General features: G+C 44.6%; 1 protein-coding gene across 1 annotated transcript in view; it reads left to right on the plus strand.

The window, feature by feature from the left end:
- Window positions 1-10,578: 10,578 nt before the first annotated feature.
- The window catches only part of LRP11 (LDL receptor related protein 11), a 35,066-nt gene continuing 23,487 nt past the window's right edge, over window positions 10,579-22,157 (plus strand). The window contains exons 1-2 of the mRNA XM_081031592.1: window positions 10,579-11,592; window positions 18,135-18,292. Coding sequence (XP_080887718.1) covers window positions 10,956-11,592; window positions 18,135-18,292 — 795 coding nt within the window. The 5' untranslated portion in view covers window positions 10,579-10,955. The remainder of the gene's footprint in view (window positions 11,593-18,134; window positions 18,293-22,157) is intronic.

The raw sequence follows: 22,157 nt of genomic DNA on the forward strand, positions 1-22,157 counted from the left end.
CCTTCCAGTGCAAAAGAGCCAAACAACATGCAAAGGAATAGGGAAACCAGACGTGTACACTCTCCTAGACTGCTGACCCCAGATTTAGGGTATACAGGGTGTCTCAGATATAGGTGCCCCACTAGGGAATCATTGCGCAGGGAGCCTCCTCTGTGTGTTGAAAGCTGGAAACAAGCCCTGTCCTGCCTGTTATTCTGGGTGGACTGAATGTGAAAGGATGCGGATCCCACAGATATGGGCCACTTCTCCCCTCCTTTCGAAGACTGGATTCCCTAAAATATTTAGTAGCTACCCTTTTACAGAAAGTCTTAATACCACTGTTATTAAATGACTGTAGGCTACGTTATCATTCCAGGGCATCCTTTAGGCTTTTAAGGTTCATACTCATCTGTCATTTTATCAAGGATAATATACTATTTTAACAATCCATTTACAGAAAGGGAAGACAGTTGGAGAAGACTGTAGTTAAATTTCCCTACTATGGTAGCCCTCAGATCACAAGTGATTCACTAATTATGAAGATTTTCTTTGGAGAGGCTGTGGAGAAAAAGGAACACTCATACACTGTTGTACAGCCACTATAGAGAAGATTTGTACAGCCACTATAGAGAAGAGTATAGAGGTTCCTCAAAAAATTAGGAATAGAAGTACCATATGACCCAGCATTTATTCTCCTGGATAACTACACAAAAAATCTGAAAACATTGATTCGTGAAAATATGTTTACTCTGATGTTCACTGCAGCATTATTAATGGTGGCCAAGACATGGAAACAACCAAAATGTCCTTTGGTAGCTGATTGGATAAAGAAGATGTGGTATATACACACAATGTAATACTACTCTGCCATGAGAAAAGATGAAATAGGGCCACTTGCGACAACATGGATGAATCTAGAGATTATTATGCTAAGCAAAATAAGTCCGACAGAAAAAGCCGAGAACCGTATGACTTCACTCAAATATGCGATACAAAACTGAAAGCAACAAAGGAACAAGACAAACAAACAAAGAAACACTCATAGCCACAGACAACAGTTTAGAGGTCACCAGAGGGTAAGGCGGGAGAAGGATGGTAGAACAGGGTAAATGGTGTCAAATATATGGTGAAGGAAGGAGAACTGATTGTGGGTGATGAACACATAATGTGATATATAGATGATGTATTATAGTATTACACACTTGAAACCTATGTAATTTTACTAACCATTGTCACCCCAATAGATTTAATTAAAAAATTTTTTCTATTATGGTTACAAATCTGGGGAATGTGAAATGACCACAGTTTGGACCTATGGACCAATAATACCTCTCTTTGCATAACCGTGAACAGGTATCTGTTTGTTACCTGGCCCCACTACCAGGTACCCCTTCAAGAAAACGGGAGCCAGGATGATGCTTCCGATCCCCAGGGATGATGACAACTCACACACTAGGTCCCATATGAACTACTGGGGGGGTTTCCTTCCGTGTGCACACTTACTCGAGTCGGTTGCCAAATGGCTCTTTGCAGAAGGCCAGAAGAATCACTGCACTTGCTGTCACCTTGGAGGGTCCCTCCTCATTGGAACCTGGCGTCACCTTCAAGTCATGGGTTTCAGGTCTGAGACGTGCCTCAGTTCAGGAAACTGGACAAAGGATCCAGTCTTTTGTTGGGAGGGTGTTGTGGGGACAGAGCCCCAGAGAGCAGTCCAGCCTCCAGTGAGACTATAGTGGTGTGACTCCCCTACCTATGGCTCCGTGGGTGTTCCTTTTTGGTCTCACCATATCCTGTGTTCTTGTATGGGGAGCGGGACCAGAGACCCCGCATGAGTCCCTGCACAATAGTAGCATTCCGGTCTGTGTTGAATTTACGTGTTCTGAGTTCCAGCACTAGTTTCTGGAATAAAAATTTAAAAAAACATTTGATCTTCCCTAAATAAAAAATTGGAGTTGGGCTCCAAATCAATTCTGCTCAGTGGAAGAAAGTTGTATGTCTAAAACGAGGCTGCTGGGTCCCTCCTTAGGGAGCAATAGAAGAGGCTAGAGAAGGAAGTTTCCTAAGAATGATTAAGAAGGTTCAGTGGATGTCCCCTTCAAGCAAGGGACCCATTTTCTCCATTTTCGGACCCATTTTCTCCATTTTCAATTCTTCTTGCATCCAGCACAGTGCCTTGCATGCAGAAAAGGCTCAATGGACAAATAACAAGTGGTTAAGAGGACACAGAAAGAGCAAGGTGCTCTGGAACCAAGGCCCTATGTCCTTATACTATTTAGGAATCCCAGGGCACCACTGCATGGGTAGGAAAGAACCTTTTTCCATTGACACACAAAAGATTAAAAGTAAGTGTCCTCAACAGATACCTACCCCAAGTATATTTACTAAACTTTTTCTGAGTTTCCAGAATTTTTTGATGCCTGTAGTATATGCATATTTATTGTATATTTCTCATATTACTATTAGGACCTATTACTTTAAATGTAACGTTCTTTACCTGTAAAAGTATCAGCATTTGAATAAAAATATACTGAGGATATTATTTGAAAACAATTAACACACTGTTTAAAAATAAATGTGTCCTCAGCCTCACCACCTTTTAGACACTTGGTGACTTGTTCAAGTGCCCACTCCAGCTGCTGTATTCTTCCCCAACTCCTTTCTTCACCCCCAGAGCCCCAAACCATTGGTCCACATCATTGGCCCTTTGGGGTCCAGACTCCTCCCTCTCATCCCCTAAGCCCATTCTCACACCATTTCTCCAAACTGGTCTGCAGTTTGTCCAGTTGTCAGGGTCCTGCTAATTAACTGACTGGTTGACCTGATAAACTCGTTCAAACAAAGGGGTTTCTAACCGGATAGTGTGATTCTTTTCCCATTCCCCTGCCTCAGCCCCTGGAATATGTGGGTTTTGCTTTTTTGTTTTGTTTTTTTCCCCCCAGAAAAGGAAGTAAGGTTTATTTTCTATTGAAAATAAGCAAGAAAAATACTACTGCTTTCAAACTATAGGTAGGACTTGAAACATTTTAACAATACATTTTAAAAATGTTTACCATTGAAAATTCTAAAGTGCGTTTAAGGAGCAGTAAACTTAGAAGACCCTAAACCATGCAAATTGAGAGGTAACAACAGCATCAAAATAACAGACACAGATCAGTATTTGTGTGGATAAGCTAATGCTCGCTTTCCACAAAGTCAAGAAATGCTCACATTCTTTCCCCAAATGTATTGGCTTTCCCAAGGGTAATGCTTCATATGAGCTCTGGGAACCAGTGCTGTTGGTCACGGCGGTACTTGCTGTGGGCGTCGCGTTCAGCTCTGGCATGCTGTGGAGGAAGTCCTGTGGATTCTAGAAGCCAAAGCCACATCCTGGACCAGTTAAGTCTGCTAAGAACCTGTCTATTGAGTATGTGTGTTAGCAGGAGCCTTTAAACAGCGTGATCTAGAGACTGAGTGGAGGCAGGAGTTCCATGCATTGGCACAGGTCACTGGGGAAGATCATTTTGATTGAGGAGCCTTTGTGGGGGCCCACCAAACGGTAAGGACATCCCCGTGCATTGAGCACCTTGTGTGCTGGGCCGAGCACTACTGAGCAGTATGGCATCCTACAAAGACCTGGGAGGTCGACACAGTATCTGCAATTTGCAAATCTGCAGAAGACGGTCACAAGGAAAAAACAATTTTCTTTGCCAAGGCCACACAGAAATTCAGGACTGGACCTGAGATCCAACCCAGGTCTGTGTGTGTGTCTGTCTTGCACCCCAAGCAACCCATATACTCTCCCTGATACCCAGCAGGCTTCTCGGTGAGCTCTACAACAGCCCCTTCAGAAATAAACATGCGTGTCCACCGTCCAACCCGTGTGTGTGTGTGTGTGTGTGTGTACACTTCCGGGCCACAGTATCTACTTCCGGGTCACAGTGTCTACTCCCAGGTCACATTGTCTACTTCCGGGTCCCGGGGGTTGGCTTCTGCAGTACGGGCGTCCTGTGGTATCTCCCTGCTTGTCTCTTACTGGCCACCCTTGGAGGACCTGACCACCTCCACAATCACATCCGGTTCTGCATTTACTGAGTGAAGACTTGCTAAGATGTTTAAGGAAGAAAGGACATCTCTCAGAGCAGTGGAACAGATTCACCATCACCACATCTTCCCTCCTACCTCCATATTCCCATGACCAAATGTGAACAAGCTCCTGAGCTCTGCAGCCCAGGAAGACTCCATGGAGGTGGGGGCCACTGTGCCTACAAGCTCCTTTTCTGTTGCCACCTTTAGCGCTCCCAAGGAAATCCACAGAGGGCGTCCCCCAGCACTTGTGTCAGCGGGCTCTGGCCCCCAGGGGACCCCAGAATCAAGACCCGTGGCTAGGCTGCAATCTTATACTTTACTTTCCCTAGACATATCCACATTGAAAGAACTTTTACAAATGAAATCATAAGAACATTAGAGTTAATTATATACTGTTAAATTCATTGCTGTGGCAAAACCCCCGGGAAAATGAAGAACCTTTTTCTAATTAAACAAATTTCAGGTCACCTTTTTGCTTTACTTTTCTAAGTGAAAATGAGGCACAACCACATTCCAAAACATGTTGCCAAAAACCAGGTTTAAAAAAAAAAAAAAAAAACCTCTAAGAAATACTTAGTAAATTGGAATTCCTGACCCTTTCAAAACATCTTCAACAATGAATTTCAGCCTGTACTTTTTATCCAGAGGAGCTCAAGGGTTTGGGGTGGGGTGAGGGTGGGGACGGAGGTAAAGAAAAGAGCTAAGGATACACTCTCCATCCTGTAGTTGGAAACACGGCAAGAGTCAGAATATCTGAAACAAGAAATGAACAAAAGTCTTCACTGAGTCCAGCATCAACAAGCTATCTATTAAAGCCTGTGTATTTAATTCCACAATGGCATAGGCTTGTTTGGCTTCCAGAATGTGTGTCACTTATGTAATTTGCATTAAAATGTCAGGAATGTGAGGGTGTGAAATATTAACTCTATATAATTATTAAGGATTCTTTTTCAGAGTGAAAAATTGTTATGGAGTTTAAATAAAGGCTGAGAAGGACATTTCATTAGTTCCTCTTTTTTTCTTTCAGAGGACTGGGAATCAAAATTTATAATAATGGTGGTCTCTTTGATGAAGAGTGACAAGGCTAAGGTTTCTGATTATGGCTACAAGTTCTTTAAATAGCTGCCATAATTAATTGTTAACAGAAGTAGCTTTTTTTTACATGTGAGCAAGAGAAAATATAAGATGTCAGTACATGATCTTTTAGGGCACAGGGAGCTTTAAATGGATTCCTGTTGGTCAGTATTTTGGACGTGGAGATGTCGCTTTTGAGGAAGTGTCTCCAGGAGATATTTTTGCCCTTAAAAAGTCATGATAAAGAAAATGCTGTTCTTTCGTTTGACTGGTGCTGTTCAACATTGGGGGAAGAGGAGGAAAATCAGACACTCACTCTTTCCTCTCTGTGGTTCGCAGACGTAGGTCTGACTTGCAGAAAACATGTACCAGACCCAGGAGAGATGGTCATGCAGCACCACTGAGGGTCTAGATGGGTCCCCGAGAGGGTAGCACACCAGTGTTTCGAGGGGTGCAGGAAGGAACACTGCTAGCTAGATTCATTTCCTTTTTTGATTCTTGGGAGGCTGACTTTCAGTTCCCCAAAGTAGATGCAGAGTTGGTATGGGGCTTCCAGCCTGGCCGGCCCCTGGCAGGAGCTGTGGACAAAACCCTGAGATTTGGAAATAAGTGTTCAGAAGCACAAAACACTGCAAACTCCTACAGACCTGAGGACATTGTGCCTTGTGGCCACACACTTCCGGAAATGTGGACGAATGTTGGATGGAGCCCATGGTGGCTAGAGGACTTGGTGAGGGAAGTATGAGCCGCAGGGCTTCTGTGTGCACACACGTGTGCATCAGCGCTGCTTTGCACAAGCTCACATCTGTGTGTAGTGTGTGGCCTGTACTTTGTTAGCAAGAATAAAAATCATGAAGGCTTTCAGAGGCACTTGGGCTGGATGTGCAGCTTTTTAAAAATTTCCTGCCTGGCTACAAATGTTCTGAGGAAGTGAATCTCCACTTGCTGATGACCTCATTTACACCTCATTTCTCAACAATGTGACCAGGCCTCCAGAGAGGCTTACTCAGCCAGTCAGTGGGTGCTGAGGGCGGTGGAAGGTGCTACAGGCGGGTGCTACAGGCATTGGAACCTGGCATCCCCTTCTAGGAATGGCTTCCAGGTTTGAGACGTGCCTCAGTTCAGGAAACTGGGTAAACGAACCACTCTTTTGTTGGGAGGCTGCTTTACCTCCTAATTATTTACCTTGTGTTTTGTCTTTGTTTTGATCACTTAAATATAGCAGGAAGTATCCAGGTTGGTGCTCATGCCTTTTGCCTGGACGATCACCCTGGTCTATGAGCCATAGTCACTGCTGTCTGTGGTTGAGGCCCTGGCTGGATTTCTGACCTTTCTAATCATTTTGACCATCGTGCCTACTTTGCTCCTGACATAGACCATTTCCACCTGGCATCCATTATTTCGACATTTTCCATCCCCATTACTATTAGAAGCCATTCTGGGGAAACCGACTCCTACCACCATCCTGACGTTCAACAAGGTCACTATTGAGCCTTTTGAGAATTCTGGTGCTCTTCTCAGCCATGCATTTCTCATATGCTTGATAAATAAGAGTTTATCTTCAGGCTTTCGCATGGAGTATGGTTGACTGGACACTTTTCTGCCTTTTCATATTATAGCCACCCTGGCATATTCACCTGACTGAGGCATTTGATCCTTTCCTTCACCTACTGCCTCAGAGTTCTGCCTTTTCTATTTTATAAAGTGTAGCCATGCTTTTTTCCAAGCTTGCAAGACCCATCTTATCAGGTTAGCACCACCTCCCAGGGCTGTGCTAAGGCCTGTGCCCCATGAGTGTCAGTGACGCCTTCTCCAGCTTCAGGATCTAACAGTGTCCGCACCCCGCCCCCGCCACCTACCCCCACCACACCCCCCACCATGATGCAGCTTCCCCAGGAGAAGCTCCCTACGTGCTCTCCATCTCCCCCACAGGACACTAGGCTCGTTTCTGACAATCCTCTGGCATCTAGGCCTTTCCTCCATAGCCACCTGGCACGTCCCTAAAGTGGTCATGGGCTGACTCATGCTGTGTGTTGGCCTGGTGAACAGAGGACACATATCTGGGGATGTGTTTTTTTTGCCAGGCAGAGGCCTCATGATCCTTCTCAAGCAAGGGAGGGGCACTAGCCTTTAGCTGATGAAGGTTGGGGGAGGACAGTGTCAGTCCTTGCCAGCCCTGCCATCGGGGGGATTTTCCTCCTGTCACAGAGATGGGGGAGGGGTTCATTTGGTCCTTTTTCGCCCAACACCAGCCCTGACCTGAAATACTCTATCTTTCTATAACTTCACTGTCATTCCTGATGGAAACCATGGTGTGAGGATCAAGGCGAGGTTGATGGAAACACATTTCTAGGATCACTGTGGTAGGAAGGAGGTCAAACTCCTTGGGGCTCTGGGGAGGAAGGAGAATGGCTCAAAGTCCTGGGAGAGACAGACAGAAACTGAAAGGCCCGATGGAAGAGCTCAAAAAGCAATTGCTTGACATAAAACCAGAGATTTCGACAACCACTGGTAAGTTTGAAAGGCCCAAGGTAGAAGAACAGTTGTTGTCTGCTTAGGAAGGAATTGTGTTTCTGTAAAAATAGCTAAACTGGATCCCAGGAAGGTACTTACCCCAGTACACCGGGGACCCCAGCCTAAGGCACAGTGCGTGGTCCTGTGCTCACATGTCACAACTCTCCCTCTCCTGCCAGGTCCCAGCTCCTCTCCAGGAAGCCTTTCCTGAATACTCAGGACCCATCATCAATTTGGCACATGTCCTGTGGGGTCCTTCCTCGCTTCTGTTGAAAGTTCTGTGTGTTCACCTACAATTTAAGTCCCAGGAGGACAGACAGTGTCTTGCATTTTTGTACTTCAGACCTTGGTAGATGTCACTAAAAACATCTGTCAGATGAATCCTCCTGGTAACAGTATGTGCACCTGGGGTCCGTGGTCACATTAAAGTACTTTACTACCTCAGACAGTTAGAGGTGAGACAGTGAGACAGGACTAAGAATGCAGAAGATGGAGGGGGTTGAAATGCAGACCCCTCCCCCAGCCACCAGGCCCTTCAGAGAGAGTCCCCAGGGCCACACCTGCATCTTTCTCTCACAGCTGCTCACTCTCTTTGCCTCGACCTCACTGTCAAATCACAGCACAGACGGGGACAGCCCTGGTGTGAAGACCAGGGGTCAGTGGATCCAAAGCCTTTTTTCCTTCAGTTATAGTTATTCTTCAACTAGCTCAAATGTCATTCCTATGGAGTTTTCGCCTCCTTCCTCAGACAGAATTAAGCACCCCCAATTCTATCAGCCTCAAAGAGGTCTACCCACAGTAAACATGTCCAACTGTGTGATAATCAGATGACCAACTGCTGTGTTCTCAGTAGAAATATGTGCTCCGTGAGGACAAGGCACAACCCCTGCTCATCTTTAGACCACTGGACCTGATAGAGTGGCTGTCACATAATAAGTCGGTAGCCTAGAGGGAGGATGGTGTATTCTTCGATTTGACAAGGATTTTGCTTTTGTTTCTTTGTTTTGGTACCACCATTGAAGTCCCCAGCTACGTACTGAAGAGCCTGGATCATCCCAGTGATCTTCATTTGCTCAGTGCTAACTGGCATCTTCACCATGGTCCTTCGGAAGTCAGGAACCATGTCAGCTGAGAAGCAGGCTGGCTTCTGGCTCTTGGCCAGGACGTAACCTGGTAATGACTCGGGAGAGGTGCCATGGTCTCACCTGTCCCTGTCCTCTGATCCATCTCTACGTAGAAATGATGTACTTTCTTAGTGCTGAGCCCCCACGCTCCACAGCTGCCATTGGAAATCATGTACATGAAAGTGTTCAGCAAACTTTGAACTCATATACAATTGTTTGTTAACATTATGTCATATTATCACATATGTTTATTTTTAACATTAATAGTTGTAATATCTAGTATTTAAAAGGTTTGCTGATAACTTCTGGGGCCATTTTTATCACAGGTGAAAGTTTCTCTTCATAAGAAGCCTACTGAAGTTCTCTGAGGTCTAGCGCAAAAGGGATCCTTCTGTTGCTTCCAGGGTGTCTTACAGTGGCTGCAGTTGTGTGGGGTAAATATCTCCTCAGTGGAAGAACCTGTAGCCCATGGTAGTACAGTCCAGACACAGCCTTTAGAGGTGAGACCATTTTTTTCAGCATCAAGTCATTCAAATACACATCTTCAAAAACTTGAAGGCCGGCCCGGTGGCTCAGGCGGTTGGAGCTCTGTGCTCCTAACACCGAAGGCTGCCGGTTCAATTCCCACATGGGCCAGTGGGCTCTCAACCACAACATTGCCTGTTCCACTCCCACAAGGGATGGCGGGCTGTGCCCCCTGTAATTAACAAGGACAACTGGACCTGGAGCTGAACTGCACCCTCCACAACTACGATTGAAAGGACAACTTGACTGGGAAAAAATCCTGGAAATACACACTGTTCCCCAATAAAATCCTGTTCCCCTTCCCCAATAAAAATCTTAAAAAAAAACTTTAAAATTTCTCCTTTTCATGGAATGACAAGAAATATTTGGCTACTTTTTTTCCTTTTCTTGTTTTTTACCACCTCCTGCTCTGTTCTGGATCTGAAAACTACGGGTTCCTAAATGTCAGCTCTGAAAATAAAACATTATAGTAAAGATGGCTATTTTCCTATATAGTTATTTTTGCCCCCCAAAACAAGAAATACAGACATTTAAGAATATGCAATTCATGATGTTCAAGCAATCCAATCAGAAAATTTCTAGACCTGCTAAAAAACAAGAAAATGTGATCCATAATCAGGAGGAAAATGAGCCAAGAGAAACTGAGAAATAAGATGCATAAACGGCGCACAGGCAGCTAGAACTCTACAGTGTAGCCCCCACTGGGCTGAACATTTTCATATACCTTATTATGTCATGTAAAACACAAGTCCTCCCACTCTTACCTGATCTAAGCTGCAGGCCACTCCTCATGCTGTGGAAATAACATCAGGTCCCCATAATTGGCTGTGTCCAGATTTCTAGTTATGTTTGTGGAAACCTGAGGGAATGTGACTACAATTCCCTTTGCTACTCAAGCACAACCTCTCGGGAACCTCAAGTGGAACAATCAGGGACGTTGAAACGTTGAAGGTGAAGGACAGACATGGTGTCTAGTGGTGCCTCAGTGGCGCTAGCCCGTGTGTCTAGAGCAAGTCCCGGAAGTCACAAGGATTTGGGAGAGCCTCGTTCCCCAAGAGCTCGTGCCCCGTTGAACTGACACCCCGAGCAGGTCTGGCTTGCTATGGAGAACGACTGGCTTCGATGCAAACCCTGCCCAGAACGGAAGGGCCGCTGGCGAGGAACCACCCCCGCCCAGCACTCTGGGAGGCTAACTCACCCTGCAGGATGACTTACTTCCCCCGCCAGGAGCCGAGGTAGGAGCCGGCCGGGACAGCGCACCGAGAGGGGGCGGAGAGCGGAGCCGCGAGCGGAGGGCGGGCCTGGGCGGAGCTCCACGCGCCTCCGCCCGGCGGCGACCGCTGTTCGCCGGGCGAGTGCTGATCCGCCGGGAAGCCGCCTAGTGGCCACGGAGCGCGCCCCGGGTTCCCGCAGAGCGGCGCGGGCGCGCGGAGAAGGCCCCGGAGAGGACGAGCGGCGCCAGGCCCGGTCGGCCATGCGTCCCGCCGCTGCCGTTTCTGTCGGCGCCCGCGCGCCCGCGGCCTCGGGGGCGCAGCCAGGCCCCGGAGAGGCAGCGTTTTGAGGCGCCAGGGCCTCCGCCCGCCGCGGCCGCGCGAGAGGCACAGGGCCCAGCTCGCCTGCCGTCCTCGCGCTCTTGCGTTCCCGCCTCGGCTCGCTTCCTCGGCGGCCGCCGCCATGGCTCTCGCCGCCCGGGAGAGCGCGAGCTCGAAGCGCAGGCGGCCGCCGCGGCACCCGGCGCTGCGCGGGCTGCTGCTGCTCTGCCTGTGGCTGCCGAGCGGCCGCGCCCCCGCACCGCCGTCCGCGCCGCTGTCCGAGCTGCACGCGCAGCTTTCGGGCGTGGAGCAGCTGCTGGAGGACTTCCGTCGGCAGCTGCAGCAAGAGCGGCCGCGGGAGGAGCTGGAGCTGGAGCTGCGCGCCGGCGGCGGCCCCCAGCAGGGCTGCCCGGGCCCGGGCGGCGGCGGCGGCTACAGCGCCATGCCCGACGCCATCATCCGCACCAAGGACTCCATCGCAGCCGGCGCCAGCTTCCTGAGGGCGCCCGCAGCCGTGCGGGACTGGCGACAGTGCGTGGCGGCCTGCTGCTCCGAGCCGCGCTGTTCCGTGGCAGTGGTGGAGCTGCCCCGGTGGCCCGCGACCGCGGCCACCGCGCTTGGCTGCTACCTCTTCAACTGCACTGTACGCGGCCGCAGCGTCTGCAAGTTCGCGAAGCATCGCGGCTACAGCAGCTACGGCCTCCGCCGCGTCGCGGAGGGCGGGCGGCCAGGCCTAGAAGCCGGCCTCCCGGCCACCGCTCGGGCCTCGCCTCGGCCGGGTAAGCATGCCACTGAAGGAAGCCAGGGTCACACCGCTTGGCTTGCTGTCCTTGCACCCGATGGGTGGCTGCATCTGTAAGACCCCGCGCTGTGCCCTCATCAGCTAAGTCAGAAACGAAACACCCTTGTTCCACGTTATCTTAGTTGCGTGCCTCCAGAAGAGTGGCTTTGATTTCTTAGTCTTAGGGTTGGCTGCTGGTAAAAAAAAAATCCCAGTAGATTGAGCAGAAGCAGGCATGGGGGGCTGCTTCTGCAATTTTTCTAGCCTTGGGGATAGAGGCTGATGTGAGTGGCTTAACTGAAATTCAATAAGCTCAAAGCAAAACATAAAGTTTATTTTAGCTTCATGTTTTTATAAGATATGATCTGTGTCAAGTAGTTGCCAAGAGCAACATGTAATTAGATCCCAGATTGCTCATAACACCCTGTTTCTTAGCTTGGCTCCCGACTCCAGATTCCACCTACTATTGCTTTCATCAGACATAAATGGGAAAGAACAGTGTCAGCTATTTTTGAAGTGGGTCCAACTGATTCCCATGAACTATGTTTCCCTTTCATAGAGTGAAAAGAAGGGACTTGATTTAGTTGAAAATAAGAAAGTTTAAGGCACATCCCTTTTTTAAAAGAGCTAAAAACGAAGCTTTTCATCTGATGGTTTTACTTTCTGCCCATGTTCAGAATGAAAATCAAGACACATAGGCGCCACAAAGAATTCCATGTTTCCCAGAAAATGAGACCTAGCCAAACAATCAGCTCTAATGTGTCTTTTGGAGCAAAAATTAATATAAGACCCAGTCTTATATAATATTGTGTTATAATATTATATTATGTTAATAAGTCCCGGATTTACATTATATTTTACCCAGTATGATATTATAATAAAATAAGACTGGGTCTTATATTAATTTTTGCTCCACAAGACGCATTAGAGCTGATTGTCCGGCTAGGTCTTATTTTCGGGGAAACACAATAGTAGCACTTGGAGGTTAAGGTCACCGAGGGAATAAAATCTTGATTGGGCCCACTTGTGGTCAGCTCAGTGTGTTTGATCGCACTCTATTGCTGTTTGACCTATAATAACACAAAAATGATGTCATAGCAAGATTAGAAGGGGTAGTAGCCTCAGCCAGTTCAGAAATCCGGAGTCTCCATGACCTTCAGTCCCAATGAGAATGGTCTGGAAATCTGTGTGCACCATGTCCTGTCTGCCTACCCATCTCCACCCAAGAGGAGGCTCAGAATCCTTGTCAGGGGAACCGACATCAAAGATTACCCAGTGACTGCCTCCGCCTGGAGGGAGACACTGGGAAGGACCCCCAAAGCTTTCTCACTGAAGGGGGGACAGGAGGTACTTTTACTTGGATCATACCAGCATCCCTGAGCCTGCACCACGGCTGTTACACGTACATCCTTCCTCACTGTCCAAACGTGGACCCAACAGCAAAAACACCCCAAATCCCTTTCCCTAGATCGCGGTGCACACCGACATTGCCAAAGGGAACTTGCCTATAAGCCAGGAGAAAACGAAAGGAAAATAAAGTCAAAGCATGCCCATGGAAATTTTTTGAAAGTTTCGTTTACTAATAGAAGTTTCCAAGTCTTTATTTTTTCCTATTTCTTTGCCCTAGGAGTTTGTCTAGAAATTCAGTTTTGTAGATGTTTAGAGGTGAAAATAGGTAACCCCTGAGGGGGCGGGGGTTGGTCCTCATTCTGGAAAAACACTGCCATACTCACGCTTCAGTTGCCTAGCAACATGGAAATGTGGACCGGTGCCGCTCAGACCAGGGGTGCCCTCATTCCCTTCTGCAGGTAGGGCAAAGGTTACCCTACCTAAACGTCCTGTGGTTTCCCTGCCCAGATGCTTAACCCTTTAACGTTCTTTATGCTTCTGAAACTACTACCATGTTTCCTCGAAAATAAGACCTAGCCGGAAAATCAGGTCTAATGCATCTTTTGGAGCAAAAATTAGACCCAATATTATTTTACTATGATATAAGACCAGGTCTTATCTAACATAATATAATATAAGACCAGGCCTTATATTAATTTTTGCTCCAAAAGATGCATTAGAGTTGATTGTCTGGCTAGGTCTTATTTTCGGGGAAACATGGTACAGTTTTCCTTCTTGAATGTTTTTTTCCCCCTAACTCTGAGCATTGGAGCTGGAGGCTAAAGGAATGTGGAAATGATTGAGAAAAACTGTTGCAGAGAATTTGTTAGGATGAGTAAAAAGATCATAAATGGTGAGGGGCCAGGTGGGATGGGATAGCACAAATTTATAGGAAAACCCATCAGTCCTGTTTGTTGCCATTTATTGGTTTTGGTGTTATAAGCTCCTTGGACATACAACCTCTCTCTCCTCCCAATACCCAGAGATCTAGGTTCTATTACAAACCAGAGTGCTGGAGCGCTTGGCAAGAGAAAGTAACTTGCCTGAGGGTCTCAGGGAGTTGCAAGGGAGTTGTGGAGCTGTGTCAGATGGAGCAGCTCATGTGTTCTCCAGAAGCACCAGGCAACCTGGAAGCAGAGAAACAGACTGACCAGGTGGCTGTCAAAGATGGTAGGAAAATGCAGGGATGAGCTGAGGATGCTGGAAAGAAGTGTGTTGACATGACTGAATCTGCCTGCAGTAGTGTGAAAAGAGGAGGGTAGGGGGCTTGCGGTTGTCAGGATGTCGTCAGGATGTGAGCTGGGTGTGAGAGCCAGCTCCTTTATGTAAGGGTCCCTACTAATCGCTTGGGACTTGAGTGCTTGCCTTGCCTTCCAGCCCAGGCTGTTGTGCTGATCAAGGAAAGGATGCTTTGTGAATTACAAAGGCAGCACACATATAATGTGTTATAGGACCCTGATTGGGTCGTGCAGCTGGTTGGAGGGAGGGGTTGGGGACTGGGAGCCCCAATAAAAGTGAAGAGCAGCAGCAAAGAGGGTGTGGAGAGGTTGGAGCTAGAGCTAGAGAATATAATCTCAAATGACTCACAGACCAGAACCTTTATGTTGTTTCCACTAGATGTTCAGCTTGAAAAGCAGGGTCTCTGGGAATACCCTGTGCAGTTTTGGAAATCAGGCCCCCTTTTGTGTCAGGGAAAATCAAAGCTGTTGAGCAGTACTCTGCACACCCACACACTGCCACCTCCAGCCTCTCCCTCTTCTCATCCAAGTGAAAAGGAAAGACTTGATCTTCCTTATTCAAGGCTAATCCCTCCAAGGGTGCCTGACCGATCTCCTCCAAGGACCTTTCTCACATTTTCAACCTCTCCCTTTTGTTTTGTAAATAGACATCAGAAAAGAATGGCAAGCAATTATATTTCATAAATAATATTGAGATAACTGTTTGAGAATGTTGGGGAAAATACATTTAGACCTGCACCTCTGGGCACACACCAATAAATTCCAGATGGGTTAAAGAATTAAATATTTTTTTAAAAAAATTAAGCCATAGGTTACTCCATACATAGAATGGCTTGAAGAAAATAAATTTACTATTGCATATCTGGAGGGAAGATAACTTTCTAATCAAAGAGATCACAAAGAGAAAGGATGGATGATATACATATTTTTCAATACCTCTTTATGTCAAGAAACAAAAGGAATTGCAAACAAGAGTCTGGGAAAGTATGAGATAAGAATATTAATATATACACCTAAGATGATGATAATGATATTGAGGTGGCGAATCATTTCTTTTCCTAAAATGTTGCAATTTTTAAAAACTGCCACCAAAAACCAACGAAAAATCCACAATGGATTTTGACTCATCGTAAATATCTTAGCCTCTTCCTTTAGTCTGGTCCCACTTTCATATCCTGGCTTCAGAAGGCCCTACTAATTTCTCAGCCTCAGCTATCTCATTTGTGTCCATACAGTACCGATCCAGATTCTAGAACCTCTCCCTGTCGTTAAAGCTCTGTTCTCAGCAGTGTGTTGTAAGTCAGATTAGTGAACAATATTCTCTGTATAAAATGCTACCTTAATATGTTGCCCAAAATTAGTGTGAGTCTTACCTCTCTCTAAATCTTATCAAGTTTATCTAGTTTTCAAAAGAAATCAATGTTACCATAGTACTTAACAGTGGCTTATTACATTTTTATGATGGGAATTCAAAATTACGTATATCTTGTTCTTCATCAGCAAGTCAAATATTTTTAAGTGTAGCATACCCCTTTCCTCTTCTTGTTATCGTTTGTTTATTTTAAGGTCTGTTTCTGAGTAGATAAGCTCTGGCTTATTTGAAAATACATTATACAGTATAATTTGCTAGACTTGAACTGAGGAGGAAATGTATCTCTGTTGTTTCAAATACAACAATGATCAATTTAGAGGACATGAGGATTTCACTGTTTACAAATCAAATCTTAAAGCTCACCTAAAGAAAAGGAAATGAGGAAAAGGATGATTTTCTTTTCTTCCTGGAGGGCAGGATTAATTAGTCGTATAATACATGGGATATTTCAATGCTTATGTGATTCTTCCATCTGAAATCTTTGGGGTTAAATTTTTGAGGGTTTAAAGATATATATATATATATACACACACACACACATATATACCTATATATATAATTAACATCCACTGCTGTTTATAGCATATAGCTATATTTCAGTTTGTCTACTTAAAATTAGTATTTTAAAATAAATGTTAATGAAAATAGCCGCTAACAGTAGTACTGCTGAATATATGATGTTTTCCAAAATTATAAAATGGTAAACCTGTGTGGAAAGCAATGCACCTTCCAGAACCAAAGGCTAATTCTCTACAAATCTCTATAAAATAGCCTATGAGTGATGCAGTTGTCACATCTCTCCTTACCTGGGAGAAGCAGAAGAAAGACATCGGGCACTGGATTTTTGCTCAGAGGTGGAAAAAGGCAGAACAAGTTTCTTCTTAGGCAGGGATTGCTTCTGTGGCTTATTCAAATCTGAGTTATGAGTCCTCATTATTTTAAATGACTATAAAAATGGGACTCATCATGTTCTCAGTACACATATGTGCCCTTTGGCAATATCAAGTGTGCTTATTCTTTGTAACATGCTCATTAAAAAAAAGGCATCTCCCTGTGAGGCTGGCAGCGGCATTCTCTTTCAGAAAAGTCACAGCTCAAAGAGCTGCCAGTCCCTCACATAAATCCCGTTTCTGGGCCTTCAGAGAATTACTAGATGAGAAGATAGGGGTCTGAATAAGTAGGTCTCTGAACATACAAAAGGTAATGCTAACCTGTAGAGCTTGTTTTTCCAGTTACATGTTACTAAGTTTCTTTAATGTAGATTTGGGTAAACTGATTAATAAGAAACTTAAATCAATGAAAATATTCACAGCTCTGCTTTTAGAAATGCAGCTTCTTCCATCAGTCATCACTAAAGCAGCTGTCAGTTAAGTATTACTATTGAAATGAACATAATTAGCCTTAAATTAGTACCATTCTAGATCATTGTCGTGCGGGGTGTCCGGCGGGGCGGCCTGGGGGGTCTCTGCTCCCACTCCCCACATAAGAACGCAGGACATGGTGAGGCCAAAAAGGAATACCCACGGAGCCATAGGTAGGGAAGTCATACCACTATGGTCTCACTGGAGGCTGGGTTTACACGACGTGCGACTTGCTGTCCGCTTTGCTGCCAACCAACCAACTCTCCTCAACTCTCCTTACTCTCCTTCAGTCTCCTCCTTCACTCTCCTCGGCTCCCCTCCGTAGCCGCGGCAGTTATATCAGTGGCCAATGGCTTAATAGCCACAGCTGATGGCCAACCAGCCACAGCTGACGGCCATCCACTATCTGAGCCAGCACCTTTCCACATGAGGCCGAGAGCCTGGAAACTGCTTTCTGGGGCTCTGTCTCCACAATCATATGTAAATACATAATTTGTTTTACTATCTCAGAAACTCAGTAAGCCGGCTTTGGTTATAAAGATTAGTTATTTAGAAGCTGTGAATCTCTTCTATTTTCCTAGATGAAAAATTTGATTCCATAAAATTTCTTTGTGGGTTTTATTTTGTATGGATCCAAGAACTTGCCTTAACTTTCCACTCCTTTTTCATATCAACTTATATCACTCCCATATTATCACTCCTATTTTTAAAACTTGAGGATAAGAAAAAAAAATCTATATCAGAGGTGGGTTTGGTTGTTTTCAAGTTTTGTTTCGAGAATTTTTTTTAATATAAATTCATTTAACAGACCTTTGAACATAAGTTGTTTATAAATTAAGTGAAAATTTCACTCTAGAGAATAAAACTAATCCAGATTTACACATGGGAGGGCTTAATTCACTGTCTTTTACCCATAACTTTATCCTTGCTAGGGCTCACAGCTGACATTCCACACTTCCTTTTCTCCATGTGTTACAGCTAAATTCCACATTCATAATTCATTGTTTTATTTATTATGTAAAGAGAATACAATGAAAATGAGTAAGAAAATAACTTTGAGTTGCTATGTATTTTCTTAGCAATTCTTTGCTAGACTATATTCTAGCAAACAAGGTACCTGTCTTAACCAATTAGAAAAAAGTAGGGAATCATCTCTCCTGTGAATTACTTTCTTTCACAGAAAAGGATGAGCCTCCACTTAGCAAGGCCGGGCAGGATGTGGTTTTGCGTCTGCCCGTAGACGCGGTGGTTTTGGATGGCCGTGAGAGCACAGATGACCACGCCATCATCCAGTATGAGTGGACACTGCTGCAGGGTGACCCATCAATGGACATGAAGGTAAGTCACGTTGTCATTGTAATGAAAACTCATGTTTCAGTGAAGTGACCCTTGGTAATGTCCTTCCGCTTACATTCCCAAGATGTCTGTAAGCTAGCAGGAAAGTATAAAATAGAGAAAGTATACGTAAAAATAATCTCAGAAAAAATGGTTTATTCTATAAATTTACTTTTCTCCTGAGTAAACAGTGATCCTGATAATTTGCTTCAAAGCTTACTCTCATTCTTGCTGCTTTTTTTGTTGACTTCTCCAAAATCCAGAAATGCTTTAAGAAAAAGACTCAGATTACTTTTTAAATTTTTTATTTCTTTTCTTCGTTCAAGATCCACGTAGAAAATGTGAAAAATACAAAGCAGTATAAAGAGGAAAATAGCAATAGGAGGAACTCATTCTTCACGTGATCCAGAAAGCAGCCATCTTACCTACAGTTGGGCCTGCTTGAGATAATTAAGTGAATAAGTCAGGGAGAAGGTGGCACGAGGTGCCCTAATCAGGTGCTCACACTGATTGTCATCAGGCTTATCTGGGCCAAGCTGGAACTGCTACAGATGGGACTGAGCCACTTGTCAGCAGCTGCTGACACACAGTCCTGAGTGATGAGGCAAAGCAGCTTTCTATGAATCCTGTCAGCACCCTTCCTAGTTAGGGGCAGTTCCTGGCTTAGGCAGCTAAAATTCAATCAAACCACGTCAGTTAGAGAAAGTGGAAAATGCATCCGTCTGCCAGGGCTGCCACAACAAAGTACCACCGATTGTGTGGCATAAACAACAGAAACTTATTTTCTCACAGTTCTGGATGGTAGACGTCTAAGATCATGGTTCCAACAGTGGTATTTTCTTCTAACGCCTCTCTCCTTGGCTTGTCGTGGGCTGTCTTTTCCTTGCTGGGACTGCCAGTGGTCTTCCCTCTGTGGGGAAGCACTGATTTATATTCTGTTGGAACAAAAACAAAACCAATAATTACCTACTCCCGTGAAACTGCTTGAAGAATACTGATTTGCTCAATGATTGTAGTCTCATAAGTGGGCTGGACCCTTGGTCAGCATCTTACCCAGCCTCCCACCCATATGTGAACCCCTTCTATCCCATCCCTTCTGGGGGTCTTCCACCCTCTGCCTAAAGCTTTCTATATCATGTACATCCCATGACATCTTTAATCAGCTGTAATTCGTAGGCAAACCGGAAATGCCTCCCTGTTACTGCTGTGCATTGGTGCTGGATCTTCTCCTTGGAAAGGCGCCGAACACGTCTTTTTTCATTCTGTGTAACAGTCCCTTAAGTCTTTGAAAAAAAGTGAACCTCATCACTTGGAATGCTCTCCTCAGAACTCAGTACTCCCACTTCTTTCAGATGTTCTTCACATGAATTGATTTTCAGACCATCCACTATCCAGCCTCTTCTGGATTTTCTCAGATTCGTCCATGCCCTTCTTAAAATCTGACATCCCTAATTGGACCCCATATGTCAACTGAAGAGCTGTGTATCTTCCTGACACAGACATCACCTCTTGTGATCCAGACATGATCTCTACCTCTATTAATGAAGCTTAATTTTTGTAAACTATTTTAGGAGCTGCATCACACAGTAGATTCATGTTGAGTTTTCCACTAGCAGGATTACCTGAAACCTGCTTCATCTTTCTGCATGAACTGCCATCCTGATGGCCTCCCCATCCTGTCTGTGTAATTGCTTTATGGAACCTGAGTGCAGGACCTTACATTTATCCTTTTTACATCTCAGCTTTTGGGTTTTTCATCTACAACAAAAATATTTTTCAACTTTAAGTGTCATCCGTCATATTTATTATCCTTCTACGCATTGTCAGCTGCAAAAGTAATATATGTTTATTGAAATCTTTGAGAACTAAGGTTGATCAGGAAAGGTGCATGGACAAGTCCTTGATCATACCACTAGACAGCTCCCTGAGATGGACACTGACTATTAATTGGTACTTCTGGAATATATTTGTTTGAGCAGCTACAAAGCTGCCTCTATTACCATCTAGCTTGTCATATATGCTACTGAAAGCTTTATTCTGTAAACGATGAATTGCATATGTGAATGTTAAATAAAAATAATGCTGATGATTCAGTATTTAATTTATTGAAGATATTTTTAAAGGAATGACAAAATTAAACATTTCTTATAGGCTTTTAGGGCTGACTGCTGTGCCATCAAGAGGAAAATCTGGACCAGTTTCCCAGCCAAGTGAATAACGGCAATGGCAGACAGACCTAAAGTTATAAAACCATCAGCTAAGTGACAAAGTCTGTAATAGGAGAGACAAATTGTGACTGTCTTTTAATGGCGTACATTCACAAATGGCCCCAAAAGTCAGCTCTCATCCTACTGTGACTTGATCATATTCAAGGTGTCATTGATTGAGCATTCACTCAGTGCCAAGCAATTTAGACCTTTCTGTGATCCTCAGAACAACCTCACCAGTAGGTGTGTCCCCATTTTATGAATTTAGATTGTCATAAAAAGCTGTGAAAGACTGAAATGGCAAGAGATTACTGAGCATCTTTCAGTGGAATGCTGGGGGTTATAAAGCAGATTTTTTAGGGTTAGCATTTATAAATTTTAGAAAACAGATAGTAATACAAATGCCTCTTGTCTATAGAAATGCAGGTAATTTTTTCATATAGAGATGCAATTGATTCCTGCCCTGTAGAAAAGTGGATTTCAAATATGACATTTTAGCACTTGTAGGTATTAATCTATTAATACACTCATTTCATTACCTAATAGATATTAATAGCAAACTTGGTTCAGTGCATTCATGATTGCTTACAAGTATATCTGTCTGTTCTTCAGATTCTCCTTTGAATCAGTGGAACACCTTATTGGCTCTTCTTCAATTAACGAGTTAAATAAAATCGTTGACACATGTTCATGTTATATGAGATCATGGTTTCAACATTTTGAGAATTTTCCCTTAACAGTAATTAGCAACATTCAGGGACCATCCCCCTGGTCCCTTTTACCTGGGCAGCCTGATTTTATACCCCCAAATTTCTAACAGGAAAATTAGGACTCTTAAATCAAATCACTTTTTTTCTGAGAATGGGCTCCAGCTGACTGGAATGTTAATACACTTTGCTTTTAGATGCAAAATGGGGCAAACTGAAAGGTTGCTGGGACAGGAGGAAGGGCAGTTATAGCCTAACATAGCACAGCCGTTGAGTTAAAACCCAGTGTTGGATACCCTTGTTCTTAAGCCCATTGACTATCCCCACCACTCAGGAGTTCTCACTGGGCAGACTCTCCCCTGAGCACCTACCCCGCCCCTCTGGAGCCCTCCTCCCTCATCTCCCAGTTGTCCACCACCTACGCAGGCTCCTCATCCCCTTCTCTCACCTTCTGTGGTGAAATACTCAGCCTTCCCTTTGTCTTGCAACACTTTTCAGACCAGGTTCTAAGGCCTATCTTTTCACATCTGAATGACCCATTCAGTTATTCAAAAAACAGCAACAAAAAAAATGAATAAGGTTCTCACCCTAAGAGGAGTTATGTTGCCAGCTTAATTATGATAAAATTAATAGTTAACCTCTTTTAGCACTTAGTGTGTCTGGTACTATGCTAAACACTTTAAACCGATTAAGCATATGGGACAGCTCGTTTTTGGTTTCTTCATTTATAAAGAAAGAATAGGAGAGATGATTGGTCAGAATCAAGAGGCTATCCAGTAGACGTCTAAGTATTACCTTGTCTTGTACACCTGAAACTAATAAAAAAAAAAAAGAGGCTATCCAGTAGATTTTAGAGTTATACATGTCCTGCCCTTGAAAAGGATATTCTACATCCACTTAACTGAATGTTAATCTATAATACATTCTTAAATGCAAGAAGATACGTTTTTCAGG

Source organism: Rhinolophus hipposideros, assembly GCF_964194185.1.
Source record: "Rhinolophus hipposideros genome assembly, chromosome: 3".
Classification (NCBI taxonomy): Eukaryota; Metazoa; Chordata; class Mammalia; order Chiroptera; family Rhinolophidae; genus Rhinolophus; species Rhinolophus hipposideros.